The sequence below is a fragment of the Euprymna scolopes genome, chromosome 10 (assembly GCF_053919585.1).
Source record: "Euprymna scolopes isolate OS-2025 chromosome 10, ASM5391958v1, whole genome shotgun sequence".
NCBI lineage: Eukaryota > Metazoa > Mollusca > Cephalopoda > Sepiida > Sepiolidae > Euprymna > Euprymna scolopes.
This window is the reverse complement of record NC_136491.1, coordinates 41440965-41460203: the sequence shown is the minus strand read 5'-3', so window position 1 is coordinate 41460203 and position 19239 is coordinate 41440965. Positions and strand designations below refer to the sequence as shown.

General features: G+C 34.4%; 1 protein-coding gene across 1 annotated transcript in view; it reads right to left on the bottom strand.

Moving 5' to 3' along the window:
• Positions 1-19239, bottom strand: part of LOC145285934 (gamma-aminobutyric acid type B receptor subunit 1-like) — a 408900-nt gene that overhangs the window by 125093 nt on the left and 264568 nt on the right. Inside the window, exon 6 of the mRNA XM_080134438.1 lies at positions 12299-12438. Within this exon, the coding sequence (XP_079990564.1) occupies positions 12299-12438 (140 nt within the window). The remainder of the gene's footprint in view (positions 1-12298; positions 12439-19239) is intronic.

The following is a 19239-nucleotide window of genomic DNA, read 5'->3' as shown; positions in this document are numbered from 1 at the left end:
CTCTCTCTCTCTCTCTCTCTCTCTCTCTCTCTCTCTCTCGAACGGGCACCCGGAAGGAACCATTTCATAAAGTCTATTTCTAGATCACAATGTGCAAGAAAATATTTCATCAAATCCATTTTGGTTGGACATTGTAAAGTGGTTTTATGATGGGAGTAAGCGAAAGACCCATCGCTGCTTGCAAGGGGTCCCTCCCCTAACCACATTTTGCTTCAACAAGAAAAGTCACTGTTGTTGAGATCGGTTAACCGAACCCATGCGAAGGAGAAAGAAAAAGAAAACAGAGATCCGTCGAACAGAAGAATAAGAAAAAAAAGAAAGGAAATTCTTATCTGTTGAAAACAAAGCCCATGAATAAATGCTACCTGTCACAGACTTGGGTGTTAAACATTTTCCTGTCACAGCCAAAGTACCCAAAGACTATACTGCACCGACTCATTCACCAAGATTTATATACTATTTTGTTTCGCCGAGCTTTAATCTAGATTACCCTCTCCATGTCACGCATCGATCGCGTAAGTTAAACTTTCCTTTGCACACTGTTTTCCAAGGTTAAATTAAACTGCTTTTCTTCCTCTGTTCGTTTTGGTATAAGCTAGATCTCTCTTCCCATATCGCTCTATTCTTTTTTGTTTTGTTATTGTTTTGTATAATATTTTCCCGTATACGTTGCTATTAAATAAATATCCATTTTCACATTTAAACTTTGGTCATTTTGCGTTATCTCTTGCATGCTGGTTCTGTTTATCTTTCTATACACGGGTCCTAAACTGGAGAGCCCCCCCTCCACCGTGTTTTGCTGTTAACTGGGAACTCAGGGATCTTACGAGCCAAATCCTAGATTTATTTTTATTTTTTAAAATTATCATTGTCACGCATACGCTATCGTCATCCCCAACGAAAACAAAGTGTGACATGATGCAGAAGAGGTTGTGGCGAATCACTGTATCATACACTAGGAAAACGTGTGCATAAAGATACTGAGTTTTACTGAGGTTTTGAAAGATGTGGTGCAGTGTGTAAATTTTATTGTTGCTAAAGAACTGAACCATCGACAATTTCGGTAAATTTTAGAAGAACTGGACTCTGATTACACAAAATATTCAGTATTTCACTGCAGTTCGTTGGCTCAGTAGAACTGCTACTTTGAAAAGGTTTTGGAATTTAAGGAAATAAATTGAACAATTCATGGCAAATAAGCAACAAGATGTTACATATTTTAATAATAAAGACTGCTTAAATAACTTTGCTTTTCTAACTCATATCACACAACGTCTTGTAGAATCTATATATTAAAACAATAGTGTGTTATTTTGTGTGTCACGCTTACATCTTTTTTCTTCTTCCGAGTGACCGTCGTTTAATTGTTATGACATTCCATTTCTTGTAATAAATAATTTTACCAAGAATTATTCATAACTTTTGCTTTCGGTTATAGCTGAAAGAACTCAAGTTCATATATATATATATATATATATATATATATATATATATATATATATATATATATATATATATATATATATATATATATATATATATATATATATATATATATATATTTTTTTTTTTTTCTTCATAAGTTTTGGATTCGGTTTCGATTCAGGCTACTGCACTCAAGTCATATTAATATGTATTTTTATTTTTGAAATCACAACTTTATAATATATAAGAATTGATAGAAAATTGACTGTAAATTAATATATGAGAATCGATAGGAAATTGACTTTAAATTAATATATAAGAATCGATAGGAAATTGATTCTAACTTAATATAAAAGAATTGATATAAAATTGACTCTAAATTAATATATAAGAATCGATATAAAATTGACTCTAAATTAATATATAAGAATCGATATAAAATTGACTCTACATTAATATAAAAGAATCGATAGGAAATTGACTCTAAATTAATATATAAGAAGCGATAAGAAATTGACTCTAAATTAATATAAAAGAATTTGATACAAAATTGACTCTAATATATAAGAATCGATATAAAATTGACTCTAACTTAATATAAAAGAATCGATAGGAAATTGACTGTAAATTAATATGAGAATCGATAGGAAATTGACTCTAAATTAATATATAAGAATCGATAAGAAATTGACTCTAAATTAATATAAAAAAATCGATAAGAAATTGACTCTAAATTAATATAAAAGAATCGATAAGAAATTGACTGTAAATTAATATATGAGAATCGATAGGAAATTGACTCTAAATTAATATGAGAATCGATATAAAATTGACTCTACATTAATATATAAAAATCGATAGAAAAGTGACTCTAAATCAATATATGAGAATCGATAGAAAATTTACTCTAAATTAATATATAGAAATTGATATAAAATTGACTCTAAATTAATATATAAGAATTGATAGGAAATTGACTCTAAATTAATATATAAGAATTGATAGGAAATTGACTCTAAATTAATATATAAAAATTGATAGAAAATTAACTCTAAATTAATATATAAGAATCGATATAAAATTGACTCTAAATTAATATATAAAAATCGATAGGAAATTGACTCTAAATCATAAAAATCAATAAGAAATTGACTGTAAATTAATATAGACGGAATCTGCATAAATTAAAATGTTATTTAAGCCTATTTTACGACTGTGCTATGTCAGGCGCCTCTGCTAGCTTAGATAAATACTTTTGCTGTTTTAACAAAAGAGCTACAATGATATTAGGGCGTCTCCATTTACGCTGAACATCCACAGAATGTCAGCATCAATATATTACATATGAAAGTTAGCGGTGGAATTTCCACAGGTCCCGCTAATTAAATATAAAACTACGAGGTAAATTGCAGTTGGTAAACAAGATGTATGACCATATTTCTTCATTGGAAAAGAAACTTAAACTTTATGAAATACAGGTGAGTAAAACAAAAATCATCCATTTTCCTACTCTTGCTCTCAGAAAAGCAGAAATAGCTGATTTAGAATTTTCCAAGGTTGCTGAAAATGTTGACAAGTTTTACAATGAATTTACAAACAGATTTGAAGATTTTAGGAAATCTGAGGAAGATTTCAAACTGTTTTTTCAACACTTTCATGTTGCACCAGAAGAAAGAGAAAGTCCCGAGGACTGTCAAATGGAGCTGATAGTCTTACAGTCTGACATGGACTTCAGAAGAGTATATGATAGCAATGACTTGATAACTTTTTTACAAAAAAAAAAAAAAAAAAAATGTGTGTGTGTGGAAAGCATCCAAGTTTAGAGCAACATATCAGGAAAATAATTTCACTTTTTGGAAACACATATTGTTGCGAACAATTCTTTTCAAAAATTAAGTTGACAAAAAAAAAAAAAATACTACCGAAGTCAGCTCACAAATGAAAATTTATCTAGTCATCTTAAAGTGGCCACAATATCTGTCAGGGCAGACATTGACAAATTATGTAGGAATGCAAAATACCAAATTTCACATTAAAAAAAGTAATAAAATGTTTGAATATCATGTCTTTATTTCTAAACTAGCCTGTGAAACAGCGAAACATTACTGTATGTGGATGACTATAATGCTCCCTATCTTAGGTTGAGCATATTGGGAAGTGATATACAAGTTACGATTAGCGTATGAAGCGATGCTCTTTGTGTAAACGAATTGAGCTTAGGTACTTTGGACAATGTCAAAACATTGTTAATTCACTGCCCGCATAGCAGCAGCAGCAGTATAACCGTATAGCGCAAAGGTTAGAAGCTCCGACTGTAGTTTGAGCGATCGGGTTCCGATCCTTGCTTGAGGTAGTTCCTTGTCTAGCTGCACTGATGAGCTGTGAAACAGCGAAACAGTACTGTATGTGGAGGACCACACACACACACACACACACACACACACACACATATATATATAATATAAAGCTGAACGTCTGTGTGTGTCTGGTCACGAATAGACTCTTAGATGGTTGACTATTTATAGAAAACTGATCACATATAATGATAGATGTATCGAGACACAGGAATGGGTATGTTTGATCTGGCATAATGATGATTCATTAAAATTGTGGGGTCTGTGTACGCGCCTAGTCCACAAAGTATGGAAATAAAAAATGTAAAAATTAAAAAAAAAAAAAGTTTACAAGTGTTTTTGATATAGATGTACATAATAATATTTTGATAAGTATGTTTTAATTTAAATAGGGATGGTATAATAAAATTGTGTGCGTTCGCGCCTGGCCTCCATAGAATGGAAATAGGCACAAACTTTAATAAAGATTTTTCATATCTATCTGCGTAAGTATACTTTGATAATTATGTTTCAGTTTGAAGAAATATGGTATAATAAAATTATGGGTGTTCGTTCGCGCCTGACCTCCATAGAATGTAAATATGTGACAAAGTTTGGTACAAATCTATAAATGGGCCACAACAAATCTTTTATACAATAAAAATCTGAAAAATATCTTTATAATGTACGTACTTGTCACTGCATGAAGATGTCATATTCCAAAAATTACGTAAATCGATCAAGTAGTTTTTTTTTTTATTTAAGAAAATCAAATATTATCAGACGTTTAATCGAAGATTTGCCACTCGCCATCTTGTTTGAGAGATAACGTCACTAACGACCCCTGGCGGAAATATGGGTCAACAAGGGCAGTACATGCAGACCATCGTATATTTTATCAATCAAGTACTTTTTTTTTTAAGAAAATCAAATTTTACGATTACTAGGGATAATAAATAAATAAATTGACTTCTTTTAATAAAGAGAATGTGGAAAACACTAGTTTTTTTTGTTCGTCTGAAAAAAAACCCTACCTGATCGATTTACGTAATTTTTGGAATATGGCATCTTAATGCAGTGACAAGTATGTACATTATAAAGATTTTTTTCAGATTTTTATTGTATAAAAGATTTGTTGTGGCCCATTTATAAACTTGCACCCAAAGTTTAACAAGTTTTTTTTTAATATGAATCCACAGAATACTGTGATAAGTGTTTCAGTGTGAACAGGTATGGTATAATAAATTATGGGCTTTATCTATTTTATTTTTACTTTCATCATATTTTGCTTTGGGTTTGAAGCTATCTCTTTACAACCCTTCCTTTTCATAACCTATCATACTTTCATAAATCAGAATCCATTATCTGTAGGCTGTTTTTGAACCCAGTCAACGACGGTAGGAGAAGCGACAGAAGAATGTACACGTGTAACAGAGCGCGTATGAGCGCGTGGGAAAATATCAGCAGGAGCTGTAAAATAACTGGCACGCGAAAATATTAGCAGCAGCAGCAGCAGCCGAAAAATCACATGCAAATTAGGAAGTGGGCGTGGGTTGGCGTCAGAAAAAAATTACTCCACAGTCGGGCGGGAGAAGACGGGCGTGTAAAATTGAAGTCGAAAAATAGCTGGCTAATGCCAGCGTGAGGTCGAAGAAAGAAAAACGCGACCATATGAGATGGACGTGTGGCGCCACAGTGACAGCGAGAGACTTTTAAATCTGTGTCGAGACGGCGGGGTTTTGTTAGTTTCATATGAAATGAATAGTTAAAAAACAAGCAGGCATTGTCTGGAAAGTAATTGTAACCAATACCTTTTGTTCAAACAGAAAGAAAAGCCGAGTCGCATTTATTTATTGTTTGTTTGTTTGTAGCTGCGATAGTACCCACGTCACACACGCACAAATTACTACTACTAAGATGAACTTCCGTTAAGTGTCCGACACAAGGTTTGTCTTTTCTTTTTTTTTTCTTCACCATTTGTAACGAGAGTTCATGGCGAGGTTCTACTGCAGAAGGGCTAGACAATCTCCCACCTCTTTTTTTTTTTTTTTTTTAATATTCATCAGACAACCATCTTTCCTCTGGACGCCCACGCTTTAAAACTTGAACGGATCTGAGACAGACAAGTAACCTCATTAATTTCCCTGTCGCGTCTTACGTACATATCTTTCCCTACTTATATCCCCCACCCCCAAAGAACGAATTAAGAGAAATCAATTTTAGCGGGAATCAAAGCACGTCTAGAGTAATTCATTCGAACATTTGCTGACCACCGGTTAAAATGTGAAAAGCCGAATATCTTAACAAGTGCTACGTACGATATGAATTCACGACGAGAAAAAAAAAAAAAAAAAAAAAAAGAGAGAGAATAAACCACAGTGCGGCCAGATTTAAATCACAGAGAGTTAACTGCATGGGAATGAACGAGGCAGTTTACAGATTTTCCTGTGTAGCAGAATATGACAGACTTCTAAAGGAGAAACTATGCTTGAACGCAAGCCTATATCTATATATCTATAAAAGTGAACGTGTCTGTCTGTGTGTCTGTGCATTTCCCTACCAAATAACTCTGTCAATTTTAAGTCTACAAACTCGAAATTTGATATACAGGGTACTGAGACTTGGGAAAATATTTGTGATCGGTTTTTGGCCAGAAATTTGGCTGTTAAGGGGTCAATATTCAACGATTTTACTTTTGAGAACTCTACCAAATTCTTCTGACAATTTTGGGTTTGGGTCTAAACCCTTGAAATTTTAGATATAGATTCCTTGGACACGGATCTAACTTAATAACTTGATTTGAGCCCCAAACAATAAATGTTAGGGGTCATAATAGGGGTCAAAGTTAAAAAAAAATTGACCTCTGCGGTCTCTACCAAATTACTCAGTCAATTTCTGGTCTAAACATTTGAAATTTTACATAAAGGGTATTAAGAGATAGGGCAAGCTTTTTAATTGGTTTGGGTCGAAAATTTTTAGTTACCAATATATAAATGTATGTATGTCTGCATGTCTGCCTAAAACTTTCGACAGAGGCGACGGATTTTAAAAAGATCAATATCGTTTTGAAGTTCGACCTTTCAGACGACAAATATCGAAAAATTGGCTAAAAACATTAATATCTTCACCTTCAACTAGGTACTTTTCTACAGTGGGAGGTCGCTTTTTCGCCGATTTTTTAGAATTATCCTCTCCTTTCGATTGTGTAGCCTTAATTTAAATACAAGTCACTTCCGGTTTGGTGGTGGTCGTACAGCAAAGACGTCAGATTTTTTCCCCGTTCTTTCCTCCCTTGCGATACGGGTTCGAGCCTGCCTTCCTACTACCACTTTTTTTTTTTTTTTTTGCTCAACATACATATCCAAACACCCGGGCAACGCCGGGCTGAAATGCTAGTATATATATATATATATATATATATATATATATATATATAAAATCCTAATTTAGGAATTTAAATTTTATGATTCGAACAGGTTGATTTTCAAATATGTAATTTTTATTGATTGCAACAAAGAATACATTTTAATAAGTATATTTCTTTAACCCATGAGTCTTCGATGTTTATTTATCTCCTCAGAGGAGATAAATGTTTTATTGGTTTGCACCTTATTTGTTAAAGGCAATAGAAAATTAAAAGTTTTTAAAGTTTTTAAAATTCATTTTAGCTACATAGAATAAGGGTAATTATATATTGAAGCAGAAAAAAAGGATATTGAACTTCAAATCCAAAATGCATACTAAATCCTGAAATGGAAGTTCTTGGTAGTAGGGAGGTATTTTTGTTTTTTATTCACAAATTGGATTAATCACTTGGATTAAATTTTGAAACATATATAAAAGAATCTTTACCGGATTGATATAATCAAATATCTCCGCTCTGCAAGATCTACAGCAGATGTGCTAACGGTTATATCACATAGGATTAGTAAATCTCTGTCTCACGGAAGAGATGTTGCGAGTTTGTCTCTGATGTATCGTTATTTTCATGGAAAGTGTTCGACTGAGCTTCAATCTATGGTCCCCCCTCGCAAAACTTTCACAAGAAACACTCGTCTAGCTGTAAACACTATCAATAATTCCCCCCACTCTTTATCTGTGCCTAAACCTAGGCGTGGATTCCATGAACAAAGCTTTTTTGTTGGAACTGCGCGCCTGTGGAATTGTCTTCCGTTTTCCTGCTTTCCGGCTGACTACAGTATGGTTGTCTTCAGGTCTAGCGTAGATAGGTTCTTGATGAGCCGTTCCATATAAGTTATCAAATTTAACAAATTTTCATTACTAATGATTATTATATTGTCCAATTTCTACTGTACACTCTTTAACCCTTATCCTTGAGTGGCCTCTTGGCCTTGATAATGAGTTGATACCTATGAAAAAAAAAAAAAAAGAAAAAGTCCAATGTGAACAAGTTCTAATTGAATCGTCCCCCTAAGTAATCCAAGTTACAAAATTCCCACTGTTTACTATGCTAAAATCACAATGACTAATGTATACCTATTAACCCTTATCCTCGAGTGGCCTCTGGGCCTTGATAAGTGGTGACACCCTTGTAAAAAAAAAAAAAAGGTTTCCTTTCCAGGGCAATTGCTCTTGACATATCGAGGCCTTCGATAAGGTATGGCATAAGGGTCTACTTCACAAGATTTCCAGCTACGGTATTACTGGAAATGCTTTCTCAATCATTAAATCATTTCTCTCTGATAGGTTCATAAGAGTAGTGGTTGATGGGCAGAAATCAGAGGCCCTCAGTATTAATGCTGGAGTCCCCCAGGGGTCCATCCTGGGCCCAACTCTCTTCCTGATCTACATCAATGATCTCCCAAAACACATACTTAAATCATTCGTTGACATCTATGCTGATGACACGACCATTTATGGCAACACATCAAAGACCGTAAATGACAAAGTTCTCTTTAATTCTCTCTCCTCTGATCTTGAGCTCATGGTACAATAGGGGAAGAGGTGGGTGGTCACTTTTAATGCATCCAAAACCAAGCTTCTATCTTTACATCATCAACGTTCTGATCCCCATCTGGCATCAATTGAAATAGATGGCTCTTGTCTTGGAGGCTTGGAGAGGCTCCATGTTTTGACAAGCTTCTGGGTTTGACCTTTACTCCTGATCTGAAATGGAACACGTACATCAAATCTGTTGCCAGGGACACTGGGAAAATGGTGAGATCCTTCTACAGCTCCAGAAGATATCTCACTACTAATGCAATTCTCTATCTTTATAAAAGCCAAGTACGTCCAAGGATGGAGTACTGCTGCCACATCTGGGCAGGAGCTGCTAAAACCAGCCTATCCTGCCTTGACAGAGTACAAAATAGACTTCGTGATGCTCTTTTCTCTTCCCTGCAACCCCTCTCCCACAGAAGAGACGTTGCGAGCCTGTCTTTGTTTTATCGTTATTTCCATGGCAGGTGCTCGTCTGAGCTCCAATCCCTCGTCCCCCCTCGCCAATCTTTCACGAGAAACACTCGTCTGGCTGAAACTACTGTCAATAATTTTCTCCACTCTTTATCTGTGCCTAAATCCAAACATAGATTCCATGAGCAAAGCTTCTTTCTTAGAACTGCACGCCAGTGGAACTCTCTGCCGCTTGCCTGTTTCCCACCTGACTACAACTTGGACGTGTTCAAGTCCAACATGAACACACTCCTGACAAACCGCCCCCTTAAGTAAGACACTATCAAAACCCCCAATACTAATGATTACTACAATACTATCTCATTGATTACTGTACACGCAATAACCTTTATCCCTGAGTGGCCTTGATAAGTGGTGACCCCCATGTAAAAAAAAAAAAAAATTTCCGGATATCTTATACAACCAAAGGAGAAACAAAGGAAATATGTTTACATGCGATTGTTACCAAGTGATTTGGAAGAATTACAATACGCGTTGGATCTTTTTATTTTTAACATTTGTTAATATTTTTTCCTCTGAGGAGATGAATAAACATTGAAAACTCATGGGTTAAGGAAATATATTTATTAAACTGTATTCTTTGTTTGCAAACAATAAAAATTCTATATTTGAAAATTAACCTTTTCTAATTATAAAATTTAAATTATGATTTATTTGCTCTATACTTGTATTTTGAGCAATTTTATTTAGCTGGGATTGTCTTATATAAAATATTATATCTAATAATATTTTGTAAGACCGATAATCACTAGATTTGCATACCAGTAGATATATTGCATTTCGTTATTCTAAAGTGTGTGTGTGTGTGTATATATATATATATATTGGAGGAAAAAACTAGATCCAGTATCAAAAATATTTTTGTACATGTGTTTCGACGGAGGTGGTGTTTGATCAACACTGTTGGGAGCCATAATTTAATATACTGTTTTGTTTTTAAATCTCCGAAACAGTGTTTCATCGTAAACAACTGATAATTCTAAATAAAACATTGGTACAATTGTTTGTTCATGCAAGTAAAACTATTCAGCGATACGGGAGATTTACTGGCTTACTGACAGAATAATGTTTTTTTATATAGTTTTAAATAAACTCTCAAGACTACACATACATAATACATACATACATACATACATACATATATATATATATATATATATATATGTAATAGGGCTCCCTCAATGTTTGACAGACTATGGTTATCTACGAAGGGGTGCCTACGCGTGAAAGTCTTATTAGCAAAAGGTGCACAATCTCCAACCACACCTCTCCTGAGTCGGCATTGTTAAATACCAGTGGCAAGTGAAGTGTACAAGACGACTAGAAAGAAAATGCCGAGATAAGCGGAGAGCACATACAGCGCCTAGGATTCCCAAATAGTCACCCATCTGGTACTAACCAGGCTCGTCGTTGCTTAACTTTGGTGATATGACGAGAACTGGTGTATCAACGTGATTATGCCATATATATATATATATATATATATATATATATATATATATATATATATATATATATTAGGTTGGTGCAAAAATGTCGTTTTTTGACGTTCAACTATATATATAAAAACGACATTATTTTTACACGAATGTAATATATTGTTTTTGCAAATGAGTGTGCTTTATTAATTCTATTTTATTGATTGAAATGTTAATTATATTTATGTATGAAAAGTAATGTCACGTAAATCAAAATTCATTTATTAAAAAAAAAAAAATCATAATGGCAAAGCGACTTATGCACTACCCTGTATATAGTTACGCATTGCGCGGGGGTGCATAAGAGACGTTGTAGCATCTCAAAGGGATGCCGAAGAAATAATGTTACACTGTACAAAGATGCAAGGAAAAAGTTGCTGCGTCGCATGAAATATGGAAAAATGGATATTTCGCCACGACATGAGGAATTATTCAGGGGAATTAATGGAACTACCCATTAGAGTCTTGTAATGTTGATCCCGCTGAGAGTGACATAAAACTAAAGATTGGATTATACCGGATTGTGTCGTTATATACCGAATTATCAGAGAACTTCTGATCCGAAAATAATATTTCTTTTAGACATCTTATTTGATTCGGATATCGCATATTTTCATCTGCTGAATATTTTGTGCTTGTTACTCTCATGCCACACCCTAAATTTTTCCATCCCAATGAACAGGCGAATTAATTTATTAGGACATTCAGATTTGAATATGTTTCTTATTTTCGTGTTTGAATTCAAGTAACCATTCTGCATTATAAAGAAAGATGCGGTTCCTTTTGCTCCTTTCTTTTTTTAGTATCGTATGAAGATTCTGTTGGGGGATTGAACGCTTATGTTATGAAAGCATTATATATATATATATATATATATTATATATATGCAACTGTTTCTGTGTGTGTGTGTGAGTTCGTTCTTTATAGACTCTGAAACGGCTGACCAGATTTTCTTTAAAATCGACAGAACTTTAGTGTATAACTCTGAAAGTGATCTTAGTTACGTTTTGTCTCAGAATACCCCCGATAATCGAAACCGTTATTTTAATTCATCTATCATCGATAAAGCCATTTTTTTCCATGTCGTCACTCAACAACAATAATAGAACAACAACAGGCCGTGAAAATTCTACTGGGAGTAAGTTGATAGCGTGTTTTCTTTCTTTTTTTTTTATTGCATGATGTGGTCTGTAGGTTCAAACTCCGCACGTAAATTTCTTAATATTTTTTGTTTTCATTAAGTGCAAAGAATTTTAAAAGACTTGAAAATTTACGTGCGTTTTTTTTTTTCGTTTGTTTATTTTTGCATGACGTGGTCTGTAGGTTCAAACCCCGCACCTAAATTTCTTAATGTTTTTTTTTTTTCATCAAAATATTACATTTAAGCGTATTTTACGACCGGAAAACACCGGATGACCTTCTAGTACACACACACACACACACACACACACACACACACACACACACACACACACACACACACACACACACACACACACACACATATATATAAAGAAACCTTTAATTGGTGTGTTCGCTGATTGAATTAATTCTTTTTTTATTATTGAGTACGATTGTTGTAAAATATAACAATAACTGTTGTAAGGGAAATCTTAAATGACAAATTACCTGGTAGCAGTCTTGTTAAGTGCTAGAGCCACGGCCCAGAGAGCATCGTAGGCAAGCGGGGTCTCTGGGTAGCCAGGAACTTGGCTTGTATCGGAAACATTCAAGGAATTGTCCAAACGAGTTTTGTATTCTTTATATGTCTGTAAAAAAAAAAAAAAAAAAGATACAAAAATATACATTTAGATTTAAATTAAAATGATTGACATTTTGTGTGTGTATCCTTACACACACACACACACACATATATATATATATATAAAATAAAATGCTTCACTTTTTTTGTTATCAAGTAAGATCTTTGACTTACTTGTTGTTTCATCAAATACTTTTGCATGCAAAATCCGATCCCGCATTTTGCTAATTCCTACGCTCTGATGAGAAGGAAAGTATTTCTTCGAAACTCGGCGGATTAAGGACTATCCACTTATCTAGTGTTTCCTTTTCAAATATGTTTTTAACTAATTTCAAAGTGTTTTTTAATATGTTTTATTAACTGTTTGCTCATATATATATATATATATATATATATATATATATATATATATATATGTATATGTGTGTGTGTGTGTGTTAACTTCTTGAAAAACATAGATTTTTATCGGAGAAAAAGGGTTAACCTGTCTGGATAAACGAAGCTCTACCTGATTAAGAGGAGCAATTTATAAGGAAAGATAGAGGAATAATAATTCGCTACATTAGAACTTTATTACATTATCATGTCAATAAGGATGAGCATGATTGAAATGTGAAAGGGAAATGAGGGGGAGGAATCCTCTTTAGCATTCAAATCTATATGCTTCTCATCAAAAGAGGAGAAAAAAACAGCATCGTACAAGTGTAAGGGTAAAGAAGTCAACATCGATTTTATATAAATTTAGTAGTAGTAGTAGTAGTAGTAGTAGTAGTGTGTGCACAACTCTCATAGAGATCCCACCACTGGACCAAACTTGGCATGATGATGGTCCCCCACCTAGGAATGGTGCACACATAGCTTTACAGTGCTTAAGCTGCTGCTAGTTTATTTTTTAACTTCTTGAAAAAATAGATTCTTTTCGGAGAAAAAGGGTTTAACCTGTCTGGATAGATAAAGCTCTTCCCGATTAAGAGGAGCAATTTATAAGGAAAGATAGAGAGATAATAATTAGTTACATAAGAACTTTATTACATTATCATGTCAATAAGGATGAGTGTGATTACAATGTGAAAGGGGAATGAGAGGAGGGAATCTCTTTAGGCCATGGTATTTCAAAGCTATATGCTTCTTATCAGAAGAGGAGAACAAAAAATGGCTCTATACAAGAGCAGGGGCAAAGGCAGCAGCACTAATTTTATATACATTTAAGGTTAAAAATGAGAAATTTAAAGGGGAAAAGTGTTAAGTGTTGTGACATTATGTTGAACAAAGATGGCGGCGTAGTTCAGATCAGATCCTGACTGTAATTGGCAGTAACCAAGAAGGCGGCCAAGAATCAAATGCGGTCCGTGACGTAATTCACGGCGAACCGATTGAATCCAAAATTCGACAATTTTTATATTAACTTTGGAAGGTTTTCATTGGTTGTTTAGCACAGCCGGTGGTTATAAAAATGATTGACGAATTTATTCATCTCATACCCCCATTAGGAGACAAAAACATTTTACAGAAAGTAATGACAATGGAGAGGGATGAGATCATTAAAAATAATCCCAAAGGTGAAAGAAGGGGGAGGGTATTAAGTAGGACGGGGATATTGAGTAGGACGAGGGTACTCAATAAGAGGAAATGTGCAGATTATAACTCAGGAAAATAGGAAATAGATATAGGGAATGAAACATAAAAAATAAAGACACAGGGGATAGAAAAAATGGGGTATAAAAGGAAAGGGAATAGAAAACCTATATACATAAAGTAGTAATATTCGTGTGTGTGTATGTGTGTGTACAACTCTCATACAGCCTACATTGCTGGACCACTCATGACCAAACCTGGCATGATAATGCCCCCCCCCCCTACTTAGGAATGGTGCACACCATTTTCAAGGTAAAGATCAAGGTCATAGCTTATGTATATGTAATCTCCTACAGTATACACCACTAGACCGATCATGACCAAACCTTACATGATGGTCTTCGACCTAGGGATGATGCACACCATTTTTCAAGGTCAATGTCAAAGGTTAAGGTTATATTTGGTGCGACTACCAGAAGTAAGCTTATTTATTTAAGTTATAAGAGTTATTTCCCCTTTAAACTATGAGAGTTACTTCATGTTTGATTTTCATAAATTATGATGGATGTGTTTATTCTTTCCTAAATCCAATGTGTGGTCGCTTTTCGTAACAAGTTAGGATATTCAGTGTCTCTTAAATTGTATGTGACCAATCCCTCTGCCCAACATTATGTTTCGACCAGGAAACACCAGGTATATACAGCTAGTAAAATAATAATATAATAATCAAGATGAGAAAATAAGCGAACACACAAATAAAGCAATAAAAAATAAAAAAATAAAACAAAATCTAAAATGCGGAATTACTTTCTAAAAAAAAAGGCATATACTTTCCTATTGCACCAGCTTCAGATTGGAAGTTTAATCCAAAAAAGAAAAAAGGAAGAGGGGTACTCCAAGTAGTAATAGTTAATGATTCAGATTAATTGAAGGTAATATTGCTGTAAGATGTCTTTTTTTTTTAAATCCTTACTTTTCGTTTTTTTCCTCGGTAGTTCAGGAAGGAGTTGTGGGTGTAAAATTGTTCTGGTAGCTTGTTGAAAGTTAGTGGCTGTATGTTGAACACTACTGGGATATTGGCGAGAATGTTCAGTAGGGGAAAACCATATTTCGGTGTTCGATTCACATAAAGGACAAGCTGGGACATATCAATAAACTCTTGAGCATGTAGCAGTAATCCAAAGGAGAATACTGCTCAGGCAATTAGTAGGATGAAATATTTAGTAGAGTGATGAATTCAGGTTCTGAAGATAATGGTAAATTAGGGAAACAGAATTGTGACCACAAATAACTCGGAATATGAGTTGATAAAGGGCTCATCGAAGTAATATAATTATAATCAGAACTGAACGATAGTGAAGAACACACTAGACCAGTGAACGAGAGAAGGCAAAATGATGATATGGGGGGGGGGATAAGGGAAAGAGAGAGAGAGAGAGAGAGAGAGAGAGAGAGAGAGAGAGAGATTTTAAAGAAAGGAGGAATTAAATATTAATGAAAAGGGAGATTGTAGGGGTTAGAGATATGGAGGTAATAGATAATTGAGAGAGAGAGGGGGGTAGGGAGTGATTATGCGTGGTGTATAAGCAATAGGGGAAAGGGAGAGGGAGAGGAACGGCTGGGGGGATTAGGGGGAAGGCAAGGGGGTAAGTCACGGATGGTAAATGGCAAGAGGGGTTGTAGGGGGAGTGTGCTGGCTTTCAGAGAATCTTCTGTGTTGATCCAAACCTTCCATGATGTCCAGGTTCTAATTTCCTTAATTTCCTGTCCTTCTAGAGACCTCATCCCTCTCTTCCTCCAGTTCTTCTCCATTATTTCTGCTTGTATTCGTAATGCCCTAAACGTATCCATTTTTTCTGCGGTTAAATTTGTTGGTACTTTAAGACAGTAAAGTCGTCAGAAAGAATTCCCAACCGTTAGGTTCTTCTAGTATCTTCTCGGTATCAAACACACATGTGTGAGAAACTTACGACTGCCAAAGAGCCATACTCCTTCTGACATAGGTCTTTTTTTTTATTTGAAAAACCGAATGCATCCCATTTGCACATCCCCCCTCCAAATCTTGTTACCTCACATGACTATCAGTCCAGCAGGAGCGGCCATCTTTTTTTTTCTTTTCCCCTTTCCTGAAACGGACGGCACGTTGTACTACTTTTTATTCACAATTTCTACACTCTTCATCTATGTTTGTTCTCTCTTCTTTGCCATTTGATATATATTTGCCTGTGTGTCTACTTTCTTAGTTGCAGGACCGAGCACCCTGATGATTAAAGTAATTGTGTTACCCAAGCATCGCAACAGTGTTGCCCAAGCATCAGCAAAAGGTGATTGGATCCTGCAACAGATCTGAATAAAATGTGAAATCAATAACTAGTCATTTGCACTTACTTCCCTAAATCAGTATCGAATCAAAATCTAAACTCTTGTAATGTGCAGTAGTGTAATTGGCTACGAATATAAATCTGTGCAAGAAATATTAATTATAATCATCAGAATGATGCAATTAAAGAGTTGATCATCTTATGTTGATTATTTTAGATTTTATAAATATTATATATGATATTTATAAATATGTTGAATTTTAGATTTTATAAATATTCATGATATTCCAGCTAAATATGAAACAGCCTTTCAGGTTTATAATGTCCGCATCTAATATTTTTGCAAGTTAAAACTGTGCTAGAATAGAGAGAGAGAGAGAGAGAGAGAGAGAGATAGAGAGAGAGAGAGAGAGAGAGAGAGAGAGAGAGAGAGAAGGTGATTTTTTGAATTTCGCATTTTTATCATCTCTTATCTTCTCTATATTAATAAAATAAACTCGATTTTCCACTCTCCAAAGAGACATTATAATACAAAAATAGACACCACACATAAATCCGACATGTTCACGCCATCAGTCACTACCTGATGAATGTTTTTCGATAATTATCATTCACATTCGTAAGTTCCAAGAATATTTCCGAGCCAAGTCGCTCTCACAAACAAGTTATACTTACAGCGGGTAAGAGGATGACTTACTCAGTCATTACTATGTGCTTCCATTCTGCTAGAGTTCACTATCGATGATATTTCACAGTCCTCACTTCTTAGACACGACCGTCAGTATTTCATTGTTATTTCGTGTAATTAGCATTCACTTAAAATGCATTCACTAGCCTAATAATCATCGCTTCCTTTCGTTTCGCTTATCGTGTATATTTTGCTGACTTGACAAAATCATTTTCCTGTATTCAAACAATTTAACCGAACTCAGTGAGTGATCCAACGGAAACAAAAGAATAAAAGATATGTATTTTCCATTATAGACAAAAGGGAATATCACTACAGGCAGTAATATGAATTAACAGAGAGAGAGAGAGAGAGAGAGAGAGAGAGAGAGAGAGAGGAGACAGAGAGAAAGAGTTATATAGAAAAAGAGAGGGGAGGGGCAGGAGAATATGAAATTCTATCACTATGAAATTAAATTAGTACAGTGTATGTTTCTACATTCTTTTAGTGGTATGCTTCAGCAATGTGTATATGATTTTTTTAAATGTATTTTTAAAATCTCATATGTCCCATTTATTTCACAGCCATAATCGCTGCTATCAAACAACAAAAATTATGTCAGAACAATCTGGGCCCATAACCTGTTAACCTTGAAGATGTTCGCATGTTTGCAATCTGTAACAATTCGACACAAAAGCAAAATCAGCACTAGCAGGGAAGTGACGGTGGCTCAGTGGTTAACGACATGTACTCACAACCTGAATGTGCCAAGTTCAAATCTAGAACATTCCACGGAAACACTTTTCACTTAGGGACGTTGTCGACTTTTACGTGGTCCCTTCCATAAGCTTCGAATCTGAAGCTGATACAATAGGAAATTATATGCCTTTTTTTTTTTTAGAAAGTAATTCTGCATTTTAGATTTTGTTTTATCTTTTATTGCTTATTTACTTTTTCTATTTTCGTTTTTGTTTATTTATTTTTTATTGCTTTATTTCTGTATTCACTTATTTTCTCATCTTGATTATATTATTATTTTACAAGTTGTATATACCCGGCGTTACCTCCCCCCCATATCATCATTTTGCCTTCTCTCGTTCACTGGTCTAGTGTGTTCTTTACTATCGTTCAGTTCCAATTATAATTATACTACTTCGATGAACCTTTTATCAACTCATATTCTGAGTTATTTGTGGTTATAATTCTAACCGTTTCCCTAATTTACCATTATATTCGGAACCTGAATATTTCATCCTACTAATTGCCTGAGCAATATTCTCCTTTGGATTACTGCTACATGCTCAAGAATTTGTTGATATGTCCCTGTTTGTCCTTTATGTGAATCGAACACCGAAATATGGTTTTTTCCTACAGAACATTCTCACCAATATCCCAGTACTGTTCAACATACTCGTGACCATTAAATCCAGCTACTAACTTTCAACAAGCTACCAGAACAATTTTACACCCACAACTCCTTTCCGGACTACGTAAGAAGGCCAATCTGGCAACACTTCAACAAAATATTACGTAAACAAAGGAACACTTGAAAGAATTAGAACAAAGAAGATGGACATTGTCTGCCAAGAAATGTTGGACTGAAGAAGTATATTAAACACTGTCCCTTACAATATGTTTTTATCATTTGTATTGAACTATGTAGCACAGTATTACTTTCTGAATGTTTATTAGTACTTATTAATTAATAAAATTTGGATCAGTTTTATATTTAAAATACAATGGACACTATTTTCATAAAAATGTTAATAGATTTATATTTGCTGCATGTTATTGTTTTTTGCTGTCCAAAAAAAACCTAATTTTTACATTATCCAGAAAAACATCAGCTTTATCAAAGCATATTTGTTGATTAAATATATTTCTCATTCAGTGAAATTTCTACGGGTTCTGCTAGTTTGTATAACATAGTATTCAAAGCTCAAATAAGATGCCCTCCACGCGGCTATGCACTGATTCATACAAGGAATAGTGCATCTTCTTCTAGTGATGCTGCATCTAGTATCAATACTTAGCTGGATACCCAACCAGACTAGATGAATTCTTGACCTGGAATCTGGCAGGACTAAGAAAAGAGCATAATAAAGACTAGAGGGATCTGTGGAAATTCCACAGGGGACTGATTCATATGTAATCTATTGATGTTTGTATTCTGTAGATATCCAGCATAAATGGAGATGCTCTGATATTATTGTAGCTATTTTGTTAAAACTGCAAAAGTATCTAT